The 20,205-nt window shown below is 35.4% G+C and overlaps 1 protein-coding gene across 2 annotated transcripts in view; it reads right to left on the reverse strand.

The window, feature by feature from the left end:
• DENND4C (DENN domain containing 4C) overlaps positions 1-20,205 on the reverse strand; it is a gene marked incomplete at both ends in the record, with an annotated part of 76,024 nt that overhangs the window by 25,396 nt on the left and 30,423 nt on the right. Inside the window, 16 exons of one of the 2 annotated variants that reach the window (XM_079548908.1) lie at positions 1,136-1,282; positions 1,615-1,759; positions 3,252-3,380; positions 4,063-4,269; positions 4,764-4,896; positions 6,307-6,437; positions 6,890-6,925; positions 8,049-8,194; positions 9,122-9,340; positions 11,396-11,496; positions 14,101-14,276; positions 14,630-14,774; positions 16,037-16,095; positions 16,712-16,778; positions 17,662-17,903; positions 19,298-19,467. In XM_079548908.1, coding sequence (XP_079405034.1) covers positions 1,136-1,282; positions 1,615-1,759; positions 3,252-3,380; positions 4,063-4,269; positions 4,764-4,896; positions 6,307-6,437; positions 6,890-6,925; positions 8,049-8,194; positions 9,122-9,340; positions 11,396-11,496; positions 14,101-14,276; positions 14,630-14,774; positions 16,037-16,095; positions 16,712-16,778; positions 17,662-17,903; positions 19,298-19,467 — 2,253 coding nt within the window. The remainder of the gene's footprint in view (positions 1-1,135; positions 1,283-1,614; positions 1,760-3,251; positions 3,381-4,062; positions 4,270-4,763; positions 4,897-6,306; positions 6,438-6,889; positions 6,926-8,048; positions 8,195-9,121; positions 9,341-11,395; positions 11,497-14,100; positions 14,277-14,629; positions 14,775-16,036; positions 16,096-16,711; positions 16,779-17,661; positions 17,904-19,297; positions 19,468-20,205) is intronic. The other variant, XM_079548909.1, reaches the window with a different exon arrangement.

Raw genomic sequence — 20,205 nt, forward strand, 5'->3', positions numbered from 1 at the left:
CCTATTTTCCCTCTAATCTCATCTCAGTGACGTTAGTCTCTCCGCATTTCACTGAAGTGAAAATACCCTACCAATAAATGGGCAAATTACCTGCAGAAGTAACAGCCAAGGGTAGAATTAATGTACATGTGCATCCAAGGCTTCACACCATGTAAGTCTGCACCCCACACCATGATAGTCAAGGACAAATGCAGCACCCAAGAGACAGCAAAGAGCAAAAAGCAGAGCAACAAGGGGCAGAGAGAAGGAGAGTTCAGTAACGTAGGCAGCCATATCAGATGAAGTTCAGGAATCAGACACCAAGTTCTCTTCAAAGAGATATCAAAAACATGGAGAGTGTGCAAGAACTATTTGTACAGTAAGTTTTGAGGTAAAAACAGAAAGAAAGTTTAGTTGAGACTGTGCATAGGTAGCATGTAACGAGCAGCAGATACTAAAAATCACAGATTTTTATCTCAAGTTGTTATTTTCTGTGTATTCTTTCCACTTCAATTTAAACACCAGTGCACACTGCACTCAGGGCTAAGTTTTTCTCCAACTTATCAACTGTCTTTCCATTTACATTAGCGTGCCTTCTAAAGACTGTATGACAAGAGTTCAAATCATTTATATATTTATTCCAAAAATTAGGTGAACTCCGGTGAGAAACTCAGTCATGGCCCTTAAAAGCATGATTTACTATGACCTAACATAACATACTAATTCTAGGAATGATAACTAGACCATCTCATCATTAAGCAGCATTTCTAAGCATTAACTTTCTCCCTCTTTTCCTTTAATATAAACAAGGACTTCACTCAGTGGCCATTCATTTCTATGAATAAATATGCAGAAACTGAACACCAGAGGCTTCCTACCTTTTATACAGATTAGCAAAGCAACGTTCATGAGATCACAGCATGGTATTTAGTTTAAAATAACTGTACTTCTGCTACACTTCACTCTAAAGAAGGGGCACAAGCTGTGACAGAAGAGTAATATTCAATGACTATCCTTCACAATGATTAACTTCATGCTTCATTCTCTACAGCCTCACGAGGGGAACATGGTGGTGGTAAAGGGGAAATCAACAGGAGAACAGAATATTTTGCCTTTTAGGGGACTGTTAGTAGTGAAACCCAGCAGAATCTAGTACCTGTGCTAGAGTGATTATCAATGGAATCAAGCCTGACTAAGTCACTGACGAAGACAGTTTGTTCCCCACTGTTAGCATCATTAGAACTATCCACGCTACCATGGCTCACCATGTCCCCATCACTTCCACCCGTGGTATTCCGCAGAGCTAAAGACATGAATGAGAGCTGGTTAGTAAAAGAGGATTTAAAATTTCAGACTTTCAAACGCATCTAACCTCTTCAGACAACAGCAAACACTTTTGCTTGCACAAATTAAATGAGAATATGAAATTCCAGCAACAGACCTTAGACAATTCGTACTTCAGTATGGGAAAGACATTCTAAGACAGATCTAAGCATCAAGTCAACATCAAGTCAATTTTTATATACTTTAGGAAAGAGTTTCCACTTGTAAAAGCCAGGATGTTAGCTGCAGTCTCTCAGAAACCAAGTCATGCTGTCATTCGGCAGAAAAAATTCACTTCATCTAACTTATTACCTGATATCACAGATATGCGTGGGCTCTGCGTTGCTTTCTTTAGGCATTGCCTAAATTGTGCTGTGCCACGAACTACATTTCGTACCTTTGTCCACAGAAATATGCCGCTGCGGTTACTGCTAGGCCAAGGAGATTCTAAAACAGCCTACAGAAAGGGAGATTGCAATAACAACATAGTAACACATTTACACTAAGGAACACAGTACAGTGAGAATGTTTTCTTTCCATGCTGAGAAAAAGATATTATCTACCAGCAGTGTGAAGGACAAATATTTCCATTTCTGCTTGCTTTTCCCTTTTATGTGACAGCTGTAGATTCACTAGCTGAATGGCAACTGACTGTGGATCAAGTTTTGTTCAGATAAACAAGATGGATTTCATTTATATTAATATCATATAGAAAAAACAAAAAATCATAGTACAGACTCCTTTCTTCTTACATTACAGAGGTTACTATGAAACTCCATCAGAAAAGTACAGGCACATCAAGCAAGGAAAGGAGGAAGCTACTTCAACTAGTCTAATTTCAACCAGTCATGAGTCTTGTTGCCTTAAAGGATGTACCTAGGAACAAATGGCCTTAGAACTCTGGAACAGTTTGGGTTAGAATAGACCTTAAAGATCACCTAGCGCCAAAGCCCCTGTCATGGGAACAGTCAACATCCATTAGATAAGACTGCTGAAAGCCTGGCTTTGAACACCTCCAGGGAAAGGCATCCACAGCTTCTCAGCACAATTTATTGCAGTATCTCACCACCCACTGACTACAGTGTTTCTTCCAAATACCTAACACAAATTTATCCCCTTTTACTTTTAAACCATTCTCCCTCGTTCTATCACTAAATCACTTTCTAGTACCCTCTTAGGTACTAAAAAGTAAAGTAATAAATAAGTAATAAGTAAATAAAATAACAAACACATATAAATAAAAAATCTGGTAATTGAAAAACTATTAATGTACAGAGGTTGCTCCAAAATTTATTACTTCCACTTGGAAGACTTCTACTTCCCATGGAAATTACAATAGTTACAAAGAGCACAATAACATCACACGATTGAGTAAGTTCTCATCTACAAAACACTATTTTTCAACACAGTTACCACCATTAGCTATGCATTTTTACCAGTGATGAACAAAAACCTGCATGCCAAGATCATAAAAATCGGCACCAGTGGGCATCAACTGTTTCACAGCTGCTACAACAATGTCATTTCTGAAATGCATCATCAAAGGGTGCCATTTTTTCAGCATGAAATAATTCAATTACACCTTTTTGTTTCAGATGTACTTACATGTTGTTTTGTCAGACTGACTCTCGGCTGCTATCTGTCACATGGCAACAAAATGTAACAGAATACTGGTGTAAAGGTTCAACCTCTCCTAGAATACTATTAACATAATGAAATAGGAAGCAGTTCTTTCATACCAGCCCAAGTATATTTCAACAGAATTAATGATTAGACAAACAGCATAGGAATATATATATACATAATGCCATAGATCAAGTTAAATGCGCCCAACAGAATCAACAAATTTTACTTGAGCCTTTCGGAAGTCTTGACACTGTACTACAGGGCAAGGAGATCAACAACGAGGAAGACATTTGATCAGTATCCTTTGTCAAGATTTCTCCTACCTTATTGTAATAGCCATAAGTGATGGCATTTGGCTGTATTCCAGCATTTTTCATTTCAAAGAGGACTCTCACAGCCTGAACAGGCTGACCCCACAGTCCACAGAGCTGCATTACAACTCTGTAGCAGACCTGATAAGATACAGAAATCCATTAATGAATTCATGACAAGTATTTTAAAAACAGCTGAAGGTCTTCCAGATTTCCAATTCTTACACATGCATACGGGAAAGATACATGAAAGTAGCTACTCAACTAAAAGCTAAAAGAGGGAGCAAAAATTAAGCAGGAAATCACACAAGCTGAAATAACATCAGCAGCCACATTATTAAGCCCTGACTTCTCCTATGTCTCTTCTGCTTGCGAAAGAGAGGAGGGAAATACACACCCATTCAAAGAACTGGGATAACTTGCTTCTTTGTGTCTGCACATTCTACTGCGTACAAATCAATTACACCTTCTGTTCACTATGATGGTGGAGTATTAATTCAAAGTTCATTTTAAAAATAGGGATATTCAAGAACTTCTTACTGAAAGAAGTCTGAAAGAATACCAGCAACATTAAGTTGGAGTACCTGAAAAAACTATCATGATGTTAGTGATTAAAAAAACAGGCTACAAGACTATTTCAATATAGCTTTAAAACAGGACAAACTATAAGAATGCTTCACCTGCTGTTGCCTGTGAAATACTATAGTATTCTATACTATATATCTATATATCTATATATCTATACTATTCTATATACTATAGAAATACTATACTTGTACCTTGTTTTCCATGTTCACTGTAATGATATTTTATTTACACTTGCCTCATCTAGTGGTTCCACATCAGTTTTCCTCATTTTAATTAGAATATCATATGCCTGCTGCAGAGCTTTGACCTTAGGATGTGCAACTCTGACGTAGGCTGGCAGACAAATAAACCATAAGCTGTAACTGTGGCTGAAGAGACACTTGGCCCACTGCGGAGGGCTTACGTAGAATTTCTTGGCTAGCTTATGAGCTGTTTTTATCTCCTGTAAGGGTGAAACAAAACAACAACAAAGAAAGACAACAGAGATGGAACAAGCAGAATCTAGAAATCATTACTAACTCAAAAACCAGACTCTTAAAGGAAGCATTTAAAAACAACAGACAAACATTAAACTGACTTTCCACTCTTAACACTCTCTTACTAAGGCTCTCCACAAGTGAGAAAAGAGCATATGTATCCCACCCTCTCCTTTATATTGCTCCTTTCATTCAAGCACTGCTTTCAATTTCTTTTTTTTTTTTTTTTTCTTTAAATATACCGCCTAAAGCTTTAAAACTGGTTTGAAAATAAACCTTCATCACAGATGCTAATTTCTTGCTCTCCACTTCTTTCCTTTGCCAATGTTTCTTCCCAATAGCGACACTGAGACCTACTCTCCAATAGCATAATTTGTAATATAAACAGGCAGTGGTAATTTTACAAAAACCTTTGTCTCTTTCAGTATTCACACAGTGGTTACCGTAAGACATATCTGACCTGTTTCGTCCTCTTTGCCATGAGTGCTGGACTATTTGAAATGCTGCATCCAGCTGGGTGTTTCCTGAAGGAGAGCTTGAGTTCCTGTGGTCTGTCAAAGAGCTTGAAATCTAGTCGTGGGAAGTTTTTATAGCTATATAGATTATCAAAACAAAAAACAAAAAAACAAAAAAACAAAAAAACAAAAAAAAAAAAAAAAAGAAGAGAAAAGCTTTTCCTATATCCATTGATAGCCCTATGAAGACAACTTGTGAACAAAAAACTAATAAAGAGAATAAAGAACCAAGAGGAAAGGACAGTGAGCATGCAGGAGTGAGAAAATGAGATTCTTTGAGTCCTACTCAAAAAGATACTGAAAAAGGAAAAAAAGGATATTAAATCTTAGTCAACTGTGAATTCAAGAACAAGACTGCCATTCACACCACAGAGGACAGGGAAGTAGAGATGATGATTAATCAGGACAACAGCAGGAAACAGAACTTTTATAACATCCAAGAAAGAGTAAGAAAAAGCAAATATACACTTGCTGAAACTCCACACTTCCTGCATAGGGCTGAAAAACACTGAATGAAAGATTTGAAAAGCTTTTTCTCTTTCTTTGTTTTTGGTTCATTCTTAGAGATCAGTAATATTGGGAAGATCCATTACTCATCCTTTCTGGGTGAAAGAAAGAGAATGTACTCAAGGTACTACAAAATACACCTAAATGGCTCAATGACAGATACATGTTGAATACATAGGTCACTCCAAATGTAATGATTCCTATCTATTTCCATGGAACAACAGCTACAAAGCACAATAACAATACATGATAGAGCAAACTTTCAGCTACAAAAATCTATTTTTCAATACCGTTACCACCATTAGCTATGTATTTTCTCCAGTGATGAATAACAGCCTGCATGTCAAACTTAAAATTTTCACCAGCAGGGGACGACCAACTGTTTCACAGCTGCTATGATGGTGAAATGCATCACCCACCACTTCACTGTGACCATATCTACTGCTTGGCCTCCATAAACATTGAGCAAGCATTATAAATGTCTGTAGGTACAACTTTTTTAGCATGGAAGAATTCAGTGACACCCCTTCACTTCAGATGCACTTCCATATCAGATGCCATTTTGTTAGACTGCCCCTCTGCTGCCTTCTGTCACATGGCAACAAAATGTAATGGAATACTGTCAAGAAGGTTTAACTTCTACGCCCATGCCACCAACATCTGCCTCTGATGTGATAGGCAAATATAATAAAATCGGAGGCATTACTTTCAAAGCACCATCATAACAAAGAATCGGTATAAATCTGGCAAACAGTTACAGAAAGCTTAGAACTAAAATCTGCTTGCCCTCAAACATACACAAAATACTGACCTCTAGACATTCAAAAAATTAGCAGAGTCCAAACAGATCACATTTCTATTGATGTTATACATAACATCTTATTATAATAAGTTTTGAACCAAGTTGGAACATTTGCCCTATTTAACATCATAAGCATTCAAATACTTCAGTTCTTCTCTATTTTGTTCTTTGAACTGTACCTGTATTTTGGAGCTCGGTCTTGTCCATCATCAGGAGGAGGTTCTGGTGGCATTATAAATACTGTGTGTTCACTTTTTTGTGATTCATCAAGCTCAATCAACCGTGCATCTTCAGCAGAATCTACATCAACCTGAAAACAGAATTTGTAATCTGAGCTCTGAAAGTAGTTTCAGGATACAATTAACATTATATATATGTTGTGTGTATATATATAAGTGCATATATATATATATATACACGCAACAATACATATATATATACACACACAACATATATATATATATATGTTGTGTGTGTATATATATATGTATTTTGATAAAAATACAATTAACATTATATTATATCACAATATATGTTTATATATGTTAATATTAACTTTACACATACACATATATATATATAAAGCATCTATGATTAAAATGTACATTTGAATGTGTAAAGTAGATTTTCAATATGTATTTTATATATTGTGTATCAGCACAATATAAACATATATAACATTTATATTTGCTTTCAACATTCAAGTCTACAGCCCTGGCTTGTCATTTCTATTTCATGATAAAACATTGAGAAACAAAGTACCTTATCTCCTTTTTCTGTTCCTTTATCTGGAAAGAGCTACAGAAAGAGGAAGAAAAAATTAGAGCTTTTTCTCAACTTAAAAAAGATTCTATATAGCCTTATTACAGCTGTAGGATTTACTGATGCATCAAATGAGCAACACTTAAGTTTCCAGACTACTCTGGAAACAATTAGGCTCGCTTTCATAGAATTACTTCACTGAAAGCAAGAAAAGGTAGTTATCATCATGTTTTCAATGTTAAAATTACAGGCTAAACATAATTTAAAATCTATTAAAGAAAGGAATTTAATTTAACTTAATTGAAAGAAACTACTGTTAAGCAGATACTTTCAATATGAAAATTTAAGTCTGTGACACATTAATAACCTGCACTAAGTTATTAACATTATTAAACAGAGCACAGCCCAGATGCATAGCCTGGATGCCCAATACTCAGGAGAAGAAAAATGTATGGAAATTTAGAAATTTCATGAAATGTTTCAAAATGTTAAATGATCCGAATCAATACAGAATCAAGAGATTCACTCTGTAAGAACTTGGCACAAAAGTGAAGGTTCTATACATACACAAATTAACAATGCATAAAATCCTTTAGCTCCTAAACTTTAATTTGTCAACTTGCCATTTTTCAAATGAAGCTACGACCTCAATAACCTACCTAGACTAGAGCCATGCTGAAGAGACTTTGTTCCAAAAAAAAACCAAACTGGGTAACATCAATCTTAGCTAAACAAATATAAGCAATTAAATGAAGTGTTATCTATGGAAATCAGTTTTGACGACAAGCCTGATCATTTGGCATATTTTTGTTCAAAATTCAAACTGCATGAAAAAGAACACCATATGTGACCACTGGTAGATAATTCCAAATTACAGGGAGGCTGAATACTGTTTAAAGGGAATAAACAAGGGTACTGTGTTATAAGATATTGGTACTTCTAGCATTCGCTAATAGCTTGAGCCCTCCAGGATTTCGATAACAGTTTCCTGTATTTACACAGAAAGTGGTAGCCACTCAACAAGATGGAGGATGACAACAACAACTCAGCAATACATCTCACACAACACTTGCTAAAAGGATACCAGTCTTTACAACTAAAAACCAATATAGCAAGTAAAATGAAGTATACAGTTTAATGATATTAGTATGTTTTTCACCTTTTCTATGCAGTCATCAAAAAATGCCAAGCCTGTGTCCTTGTCACTCACAAAACTGCACTCTTCAATAAAGCTGCTGAATATTTGCGTTTTGGTGAGGTGTGTATAGAACTTTGCATACGCACGGTCTCTACTTTTCAAAAATCCTGGTTAGAAAAAGGAACACAACTAAATACCAGTTACAATTTCCATAAAAAACTGACACAGAACATATCAACATAAACTATTTAAAGTGCAAATAAATAAAATGCTGGCTTTTTTAGCATAAACAACTACTTATCACTACTTGCATTCAGAAGAATAGAATAAAATTTTTAAAGGTAATTTTCCCCACACAGTTCTTGATACATGGCAAGTAGCCACTTCCTTGTAATCATTCAATTTATTTGCTGGATTTGTTTGCTTTTTATGCATGGAAAAGGAGAGGACCACCTCATTGAAAAGCATTTAGAAGAAGAAAAAAACTCTTCTGATATCAGAAGAGGTGTTACACCTGAAAACACCTATATCTTTCTGAGACTTGGAATAAGAACATCTCCTCTAGTTAACTCAAAAACAAGACAAAAAACCACCAGTGACATTTCAGCTGGCATTTAACACAAGAGCATATTAGAAAACTTACGGTGATAAGGTCAGGAAAATAAGAAGATATTTGCTAACTACTGTTTATTACGTTTCTGATCTTTGCTAAGCACTCTCTTATATTCCCATCTGCACCAAAAAAAAAAAAAAATAATAATAATTTGCTCTTCATTACTAGGCTTATGGCATTTTTGCTATGTCCAATTTCAAAGACATTATTCCCTAAGAGTTGCCCTTAGAGAATATGCCAAGCAGAGAGGGTATCCCACTGTTTTCTCAATACCAGAGCTCTTAAAAAATGAAAGTTTCTGTTTACACACATCAATGCTCTAATCAATTTTGAATAGCCTGATTTTATATAACTGCAATTCTAAATATAGCCAAAAGCTGTATAACCAAAGAAAAATCTAAACTTTGAAGTTAAACAGCTCCACAATTCTTAAACTGTAACACTGCCAGTGTTATCAGTGGCTGATTTATCTCAACCTCACCTTGATGATCAAACAAAGAATCAGCAGCAGTTGCTTTATTTGAAGGTGCCTGGGTGATAGGTTTAAGGAATGTTCTGTAACCCTTTAAAATAGATGCCATAAAACGCAGGAAAGCTTCCTGGATCTCCATCTCGAGTTCTGTCATCTTCTTCTGCCAGGAAAAATCTGCTTCAATAGGAGTCATCTCCACTGCAGAACCTTCTTGAGTTTTCCTGTGAACTAGCAAACAGCAATATATAGAATCCTGTATTAAAATGCAGTGCAGGTGAACAGACAACTTTTGCAAGATGCTGATGAAGGTATGAATCTTTTTTCTTTTTTTGTTGCCCATATTCAAGAATTACCTACACTGGAAACTAGATTTTTCCTTGGCCCTTGATTACTTTCCAATTGATCAGGCCCATATAAGAAACAGTTACCTCAGCAGGTAAGCAGCAGTAACCTAAGCAGCAGGCTTATGTGTTTTTCCTATCTTATCAAGCCCTCACTGATCTAATGAAATGATTCTCTTTTGAGTTAATACTACCACATACACAACTAATTGTTGTCTTTCAGTAGTACATCAACTGAAACACAGAGGAGTGATCGAAGCAAATGGTGAACAAAAGCAGATGACATCCAGAGTTTACTCTGGCATTCTTCAAGAAAAAAGATAATAGCAGAAACTGCTGAAAATTCAACTTGGAACAGATTACAATTCCAGATTTTTAAAATAAGTATAAAAGTAAATAACAGTATAAAATAACAAAAGAACACTGGTTCTGCTCCACTTAACATTGGAAAACAGCTTGCAGCATTTATACATATAGATTACTCTGAAAGCAATGCCTCCATGGAAACTACAACAGCTACACAAAACAAACAACACTATATGATAGAGCAACACAACACTATTTTTCAACATACCACCATTAGCTATGCATTTTCATCACTGATAAACAACAGCCTGCATGCCAACCTCATAAAAATCTGTACCAGCTAGGATGACCAACTGTTTCACAGCTGCTATGTCACTGCTGAAACACACCACTCACCACCTGACTGTGCTCACATCTGTTGTTTGGAGTCCGTAAACATTTAGCAAGCATCAATGAATGTCAATAGATGCCATTTATTCCTCATGGAGGAAATCAGTTCCATACCCTTGCTTCATCTACACCTTCATATCAGATGCCATTTTATCAGACTACCTCTCTGCTGTCATCTGTTGCTCAGAGGTACACATTCAATTATAACTTGTAATGAAATATTGTTGGGAAGGTTCAACCTCTACTGCCATACCACCACCATCTGCCTCTGACATGGTGGGCTAACACAATAGAATAGGAGGCATTACTTTAAGAGCATTCCTTGTATCAGATAGAGCATATGGGATTTCCTGCTGACAAAACAAAACAAAAAAATTGATGCTTTCTAACAGATTAGGTAAAGACTATCTGAAAAACAAAACAAAACAAACAAACAAACAAAAAAAACAAATCCAAGGCAAGAAAGCCCAAATCCTAATTAATGCATTTTTCTGTTCCTGTAGCTCACCAACTTTGTATATCTGTTGTATACCTATGAAGCTATGAAGCTATGAAGCTATGAACCATTGGACATGGTTTAGTAGGAGCTATTGGGAATAGGTGAACGGTTGGACTGGGTGATCTTCTAGGTCTTTTCCAACCTTAATGATTCTATGATTCTATGATTCTAAGCTGTAACTATCCCTGTTACAGCAAAGCAACTGAACACACTCTGAACCATCCTATGTTGAAGATTCTATCTATGGACAGAAAGACACTATACATGAAATACGCTCAGTCAGATACAAGTTTGTTTTTGTCTTTCCAAGTTATTAATTTGATGACCAGTTTTTTTTTCCTTTTGACAAAATACTTAGTCAATATTTTGCTTCTTGATTATTATTGTAGTCAGCATTTGAGATATTCACCAGTGTCTGCACAATACCTGAAGCACTGAGCACGTAAGATACTGCTCATTTCCTCTATCATTTTTTATCAGATTCATGAACATGGCTGACACTGAAATACAAATGTTTAAAAATGTTTAAAAATTCCAAATATGAGGAAGTCACAGGAAAAGGAAAAAAGCAAAAGAAAAGAAAAATTTACATCACGCTTTACGAAGAAGTACTTACATTTATATGCTAATTATAATTTAAGACTTGTAGATGTGTATCAGAAAATTTAGTAGTTCTTTTAATATTTATTTTCCCTGTTTATGCAGTTTCTGTTCTTATCCCTTCCCATTTTATTTTATATATTTCACCTGCTGCCAGCTGTGGGTACAGCTTCTTTAAGGTGCTGAGCAGACTTTTACATGGCTTCTTAGGAAACTGCTTCCAGTTTGTGCTCTTCTTGTCATCTGATCTAAGAATAAAAGATAAAAGAATATATAAAAATACAGACCATATAGAAAAGAATTGCTTACACTGAACTACGTTAATTCATTTTCAGAAAAAGGAATTTATTTAAAAAGAAATCTGTCCACTGCCCCTGTTTATCTGAAATGAAATTTAGGAAAAAAAAAAAAAAAAAAAGGCAGAAGATTGATATCAACTCAGAATTTCTTTTCCTCAGGAAAGAACAGTATAAATTGAATTATGAGTCAATTGTTCTCCAGTCTGGCAGGAGGACCTGCATTAATACTTGATTTAGACTCTTCACGTTTGAAGTTTCACACTGTTGACTTCCCTTTCAGAATTTTTATTACTCTCACTGGTACAGTCCAGGAACACCAATCTCTATGCGATTGCTAGTTATACTACAGTACATTTGCCTTATTGTTATTGATACAAATTAACATTGTTTTGGAATACAATATGAACTTGTTGAAAGAGAGGAAGAGAATGCCTATGTAGCATTCTGCATCAATGCATTCAAATGGCACAAACATATCACTTAAGAAGGGAGTCTAAGTTTCATAAATTAAAAATGCTTGCAGATGTCATGCCCCTTTTTATTTATTTTTTCCTCACAACAGCATGTCTTTAAACAGTGTGTTTTTGTTAAAAAAAAAAAAAAAAAAAAAAAAAAAAAACAAACCCCACACAAAAGAAATTCTCAAATTTGCACCCAAGAAAGGATACTTTCCTTAATGAGTTTTTGATGTTACTTTCACAGACAGTTGAAAAAATACAACAAAAAACATTAAGGAAGATGTTGAATGAATAAAAGACATTCAGTATTTCTGACTGTAAATGAAGCTTCAATCTATCATAGGGAAGATACCAGCAAACCTCTCCTAAAAACACCAAGTCAGACACACTGATGTACTAGAACAGCACTGAATTCTTCAGATATTTTTCCTGTATCGTGTAAAAGCTGCACACAAAATAAAATCAAACATTAACACTCCCTGAAGGTTTTAGAACTCTATATAATCTTCAGCACCATCTCATTTACTTCAAGTCAAATGTAAGACATTCAATTTCTCCGTAAGTCAAGTAAATGGTATAAATTATATGTATAAAAAACTGAAAGCAAAAGCTGATCAGCAGATTAGCTACTGAAAAAGAAATGGACTTATAAGACTCAGGGAAAGTGTCAGAGTCCTTTCAGATGAGCAGAAATGAGGTCAATAACTAGTGTGTTTTTAGCTCAGTATTCAATAACCAATGCAAGTAAGGTTTGCACTCGATCTTTCTGTCACTCATTCCAACAGAATCTTGACATTTTTCTCTCTCTACTACTACTTTATCTGCTTCATTTTTCTGCAACCCAGACTTTAATTTCCATTCTTGTTGTGAATAAACAACCAACCAACCAGATACTTTTCTTCATATAAACAAGTTAGCTTCATTGCATTCCTTCAATGTGTTGCTCTTTCACAATATCTGTTACAATTTTTTTTTTTTTTTTGATGACATAATACTTTGATGTACAACAGTGAAACAAGGACCAAGGAGAAGAAAAAGGCAAATAAAATGAACGCAATCTGCTTTGCTGTTTATTCCTTTCTTTGGTGCTAGTAATAAAACAACGCACCTTCAGCAATTTAAAGGAAGCATTTGCTTCATTAGAGCATCACAGAAAGGGTTCTTTTGACATAATCAAAGCAGAAAAGCATTCAACTGACCCAAGTAACTAATTTTGACTCAAACTAGTTAAAATGACAATTAAAAGTGATATAAGATGATGTTACAATTGTATTTTCCTCACACACAAAGAAGTGCATATTATTTACTTACTCACACTTTCATCTTTAAATAGTTTAGAAATTCTTTCTACTTATGATCTAACAGACTAAAATGAAAAGATAACTCAGCAACTTAAGAAATTAAAAAACTTATTCTCAATTCAGTTATCTTCACTTCCATTATGATCTACTACAAAATGAAGTTATTCTAGATAAGCCTCTCCTGGAGAAAATGTGGAAAAACTTGTCAGGCAATACCTTTACTTGAGAAAGTAAATTAAGACATAATTAAATGAAAATACTGTGTACCAAATGTAGACAGTCCAAAGGATCTTGTTTGTTTGATCTCACTGAGAACTCAGCTCTTGTAACTTAAGAAAAATTAACACTTAATTAACACTGACATAGTGTCCTCACTGCAAGACAGCATCAAAAACTGCCATGACGAGTCCTGAAACTTTCATGTTCATACCAATACTCAGTAAACACATACAAACCAAGCTCCAAAATGGTGGAGCCAGATGAAAAGGTGTAAAATAGTGGGATAATAAAAATAAAATATTCTTATATGGCTTTTCCTGCACATTTTCCTAGTGAGTACATTATAATTGTTACTTCATTTATAATATGCATCTGCATCACGTATTTTCCAGCAGCTCCAAGTGCTGACCCTTCCTTTATTAAATTTTAGCTCTCTAAGAAACATGTGAAATGAGAAAAAGATTAGTGGGCAGGCAGAAACAATTAGACAAAATAGGTTTTAAATCAAATTTTCTCTAACGTAGTTTACCAATCTCTGCATCTACAGATAAATGTAAAAACCCCATATAACTTACATGTACACCATGTTTGTGTCTAAGTCAATGCACACAATATCCTGTGGTGGATCATACAGATCAAAATATCGTGAATCAACTCCAACAATAAATGGAACAGGTGCACTGAGTACGGTGGCCAGAGACAAAGGACAGAGGGGGATATATGGACATTGCCACTGAAATGGAAATATCATCTGAAGGAAAAATGAAATGAAACCAACGCATTAAAAAAGAACAACAGATATTGCACAATAAAAAAAGGTGAAGTTGTTACATGCAGTAAGCTGAAACTGCTAAGAACCTTGCTTTATGTGAAAAAAAAAGACTACATTTGATCACTTTTTACAGCACACTTCTTAAATATTTATGAAAAACGTTGATCATTTCAACAGTTACAATTAGACATGCTAGGGTATTTTAACTAAATGATATTGCTAGGAAAAATGATCAGTTGATGCATCAAGCATTCTAATTCATCTAAGCTTCACAGTAATTATGGAGTTTGCAGCAATTTCCCTCGCTGCTGTACCAAACATTTTGTACTTACAGCTACTACAGCTTCGGCAACTCCTGTCAACACAGCCGGTCTAAGAGAATGGAGGAGGATCTTGCCTTCTAACAATACAAACAGTAACAGGGTAGCACAGTTTTCCGGTCCAAGATTCATGAGTAGAGTGCTGAAGTTTGCTCCACTAAGGGGTGAGTGGAAAAGGGGAAAAAAAGAAGAACTTCTGATGGCTGTTTTGCACCTAACAGTTGAGTAATCATAGTATGATTATCACACACAAAATAGCCAGTCAGCAATCACCCCAACACAAGACTTGGACTGCCACAGAGAAACCTAAGTTCAAAATCCAGTCTTAAAGAAACTTACAATACAACACACTAACTGTGCTTTTTATAGCCCTATCATACGTGCACAGGCATCTAAATTAACAATACAACAGATTTAAGGTATTAGCAACTAATCCAAGTACAAAATAACACTAATAGTTTCAAACAATGAGAAAAAGGCAAAAATCATGTTGAACAGTATCCATTTAATGTTAATATCACAGTATCAAATCTAATATTAGACAAGCGAAAAAAAACAATCCATCCTTCTGATATCAAAATGCATTTAGTTTCTGCAATTTAATCTCCATTTTATTTGTTTGGACACTGTACAGACATTTCAGGAATTTTATTGATAACTGTCAGAGGCTTAGAGAGGTCTAAAATCTGCCCTTTGAATAGTGCTTACATCTTACTTTGCAGCTTGGTGTCTGGCTACAATTTTTCCCTTAAATGGCTGTGTAATGGATGTGACTAAACACGGGATCTTTCTGCATACAGAATATTATGTATGTTAATATTTAAGGAAAAAAAAAATTTTTTTTTAAAAAGGGACATATTGGTTTTTAACTTAAAAATGAAAGAAAATAAAATAAAAAGTCAAGTCACATCCATAGCTCTAAAAGAGTAGGCAGTACTCCCAGAGGCTGCAGTAATCCTCAAACACAAATATCAATTTTAAGGTATAAAATTTCCATTTCCAAAATGTTTGTGCATTGATTGATTTCGAGTAAATGCTTGATAAAAGTACCTCCCATGGATCCATAAAAGGGATAAATAATGCAAGATTTTTAAAAAGTCTATTTGTGGTATTATAAAAGTTGCTCGCTACATATATTCCAAAGACACAAGATATTGAAATACATATATTTTTCCCCACAGTCTACTTCTTATTTCTACAATAATCTGGCAATCTGTCTTCATTTCAGAATCAGAATACTATTCTTTCATAAGGAATAGGTCCATGACAAAACAAAAACACTGCCTGGTATTCAGAAAATGTATTAAGCTGTCTGATTGAGAGAACTAATAATATTGCAGCAGTGTTTGGTTTTCTTTTATGCCTCATTTCTATTTGGCTCAGGATGTTTCAAGCAGCAAACAGATTAAACATTAATACCTTAATGGCAGTGGAGTAGAAACTGGCTGGGACAATATTAATGCATCATGTGCAGAAAGCTGAAACGCATAAAAAAAAAAAAGCATGATTACTAAGAACAATTCCAAACTTAGTGAGGTATAATATTTAAATCTATAATCTAATAAAATGCTTGTTAGGTAGGGTCACAATGTCACACAAGAGATGCAAATCAGAAAATCTTCGGAGCTTCCGTTCACTAAGTCAACAAGTTTGTACTAGTTACCGGGATCATTCTCGTAAGTTACAAGTAACTGTTTATGACTCAGTGTTGAGCATGTAACTGCTGCTAGGTGATTAAACAAAGCAGAGGAGACAATGCCACAGGGGAATAACATTTGACCAACAATAGGTGGTGGAAAAGTGACATAAACAACTCCCCGGCGACATAATGAAAATGATGTCCGTAAAATGAAAGAGCAGTGTATGATAGAAATTTCAAAAGCACAAGCAGGACAGCTTCTGTGGTTTATATTATCCGCTGTTATACAACAGTGTAAGAGAAGGAGACTCTACCCCACCAGTTTCCTCTCAGCTCCTTACAGCAGTAACTCAAAACTGAATTAAAAAAAAAACAAAAAAAAAAGGAAAAAAATTCCAGGCTTTTGAAGGCAGGAAGGGTTTGTCAATCAAAATGAAAGCAAAAATTTTGCTTACCTGCACAAGAATTCTTGGTCTTTGTGGTGAAGGGAAAGGTATATTGTGCATAAAATGGGAAATGTGCCTGAAAAAGAAAGGTAAAACCTTAGAAGATTAGAACTGGGGACTAAGCAGGGACTGAATACAGTGTTTGTAAGATTCTGGAATACCTATGTTTCTGTACATTCTAGAAGTGCATTTGCTATTTGTTTACTGTTTTGCTGCATTCAGAAGCCTATTTACACAAATTGAAACAAAGAAGGCCTACTCACCTACATTTCATGGAAAGTAAAAAGTTAATATTGGCAGCTTCAGATATGTACACAAAATACAAAACACAATGGCTTTTAGGCAAACTGGTGGCAAAACTCCATACTACAAAGTTTCTAACAGGGCTTAGCTAGGAAAAGCAAAATACTTCATTGCTGGAAGACTAATGCAGTTTTAAAGATAACAGATTTCAGTGAACTTTTAGGACTCCACACAGCAAAATTAACTTTTGTAAAGCTTTGTATTTTTATAGACAGAATGTAGAGGAGGCAGAGAACAGAGACCAATCGTCTGCATTATTTGCAGTGTTTTAATACAGACACAGACATATATTGCTAATGCAGAGTCTCTGCGCTTGTGTTTAATAAAGTACAAAACAATAAGCACTGGCATGTGCTTGTAGCTCAGAAATGTTCTGAATCTGAGAACTTTAAATGAAAGGTAAACAGGCTCCTGAAATTCTAGCAGAAAAGCAATGGTAAAATCTGGTTCACAATCCAGTTCGCACTCCTAGCACTGCAAAACCTACTCAGATTAACTGGAAGAAATAACAATTTCTATCAGTACAATCAGTACAATACAAGCTACACAGTGCAAAAGACAGGGCAAATATAGCAGCTATGAAGGCGTGACATATAGATCAGATGACTACTTGAACTGATATTTATACATATTAACCTGAAAAATAATGAACGTACTTTTCAATGGGAAGAGGATGAGGTCCAGAGACAGAGAGCTTGTAGATGAACATAAGAAATTTTCGAAATGCATCAAAGAAAGGCCAGTGTGAAAGAAGGCAGATACATTTATTGGAATTGATGGACTTGGAAGTGACCACTTTTCTCTCTACAGCTGTCAAGAGTCCCAACTGCAATTGTTGCTTTTCTGTTAGCAGCTCCCGAGGATAAGGCTCGTAAAACTGAATAGCAGCACCATAAACCTAAAAGATGAAGAAACACAGCTGAGTAAGTCAAGTATTTAAAGGGAGTTTGGGTTAGAACTTCGGAAGCATTCATAAGCCATTGGTGTTTGCACACAATAATCGGTTGCTTGCTAAACTACTTATCCTTTATATATAATGTACAATAAATATCCTTATAAAAGAAAATACGTAACATTTTTGGATCTCTGTACCTCCCTTCCTCTTTTTCATGCCACTTCACTCTAAGCATTTACACTCAGTAACATGGGACAACCTGCAAGTGGACAAACAGTCAGCTCTGACTACCACATCCTGACTAAGCTGAAGGCTCAAACTTCCAGAGTAAGGTCAGAGAAGAAGACAACCTTTCTTTTGAATGAAGGTAATACCGTACCATTTTGAAAAGATTATGAAGTACACTGACAGTCTCAACTGGAATGTCCTATAACACCCACCACAGAGTCCGGATTTGGTGCCTTCCGGCTTTCATCTGATTGGGCTATTTAAAGATGGACTGCGTGGGCAACATTTTCTTAGCAACAATGCCATCAGCAGCAGCTCGTGTGGATTTTTTTTTTTTTTAATAAGCAAGGCATGCAGGCTCTTATCACTGGCAAAAATGCATAGCTAGTATCTGACAATGTTGACAAACAGTGTTTCATAGCTCAGAATTTGCACAATTAAGTATTGCTACGGTGCTATAGTGCTATGGTATATCTGTTGTAGTTTTCAGGGAAATTAGTAGGTGGCATTACTTTCAGAACGACCTATGTACAATCCTGTTTTTGTTGCATATAGCAGACACCAACTTCTAGCATGTGGGCGGAGTCATGCAGCATATTTTTGGAGCCTGTGTGCACTCGTTTATGTGAATTCCAACATCATCACTAGTCACAGGAGATCTACACTTCTTGAGGTCTTGTCACAGACTTCCTCTTCATACCTAGCTTTCCTCTCCTCACTGTGCTTTTTTCTGGGAACTATTTTTTTGCTCACATACACAGATAGCTACAGAGCACATTCATACCAATTCAAAAGGAGCTAGTTTTTGAGGTAATCACAGGGAAACCAGAACTTAAACACTTTTAATACTTGACAAATGATCATCGCTTCAACATGGCTACCTTTGCATTGCCAGGAACTTTTCTTGAAAGAACAGAAGAATCCACATCCTGTGTTGTTAGTTTTACTAGGCATATGGTTCTACTTACACATGACTAAATAGCACAAACTCTTTCACCTATATTCTTTTCCGTTTACATCTGTCTCATAATAAGGCTTATGACATAACAGTTTTCTAAGTGAAATATGTAATCATTTCTTTGGTAGTGGCTGTCAAACACAGAAGAGATTATTTTATCTTGTCAGCAGATCAAATTAAAGCAAAAAGCAGTCACAATGTGTAGCTATACCTTTTCTGCAGAGGAACAGGTCAGTACAAATGTTGAGAAGACTGGTAATGGATATTTGGTTTGAGGGTCCCAGCATTCAATAGTAGCTCCCATAGGAAGGCAGAAGAGAGGTACAGATTCTGACAATGGGAATGATTCATAGTTCTCTTGAGGATATCTGAAAATTAAGCCTTCAGTAGGGAAAATGAAAAGTTAGTGAATTTGCTCTACAAGCCCTATATAAGCTATACATTTTCCAAAATATGCAGAAAAGTCTGCTGCTTATCAGAACTTAACAGCTGAATATTACATCTACAGAATAAACTCATTTAACAGTAAGGCTAAATCATCCCACTAACAATCAATTAGAAATTTCATGTGAATATTGAAAAATTCTTTTTCAATAACTGCTCAAGTATCTCTACATAGTAAAAACTGACCACTGAGGATTTTGACTTCGGAAATTATCTGTGTTATTTAACGTGCCATTGAAACAGATCTTGTTACAAAGAAATCCCTATGAATAAAGTGATAAATTACCTACTATAGTAGCAGTATCTCCACTGGAAATAAGGTAAGCTAGCTATCTCCTCACATTTTCTGCTAAGCACTTCATACGTTCAGTTAAAAAGAAAAACCTTTACACTGCTTTCAGCAGTATAGTTAAGTCTTGCTTGTAGAAAATGAACACACAAGTATCTGTTCACCTTTGCAGTTCATCTCATTTCATGTTCCACTGACTTTGTTATCTATGCATTCAATTCCTATTTAGCAGTTTACACTTCTCAAAGGAACTTCTTGCATTTAATGATCAGTAGACACTACTTGGGAAGCTTTTTTGACTTTTTCAGGAAAAAAAAATCAATAGCAATAAATTAAAGTTATATATAAAACCCAGACTTAAAAGGCTTTCTTGTCACTTCTTGTTC

The sequence above is a fragment of the Tetrao urogallus genome (genome assembly GCF_951394365.1).
Source record: "Tetrao urogallus genome assembly, chromosome: Z".
NCBI lineage: Eukaryota > Metazoa > Chordata > Aves > Galliformes > Phasianidae > Tetrao > Tetrao urogallus.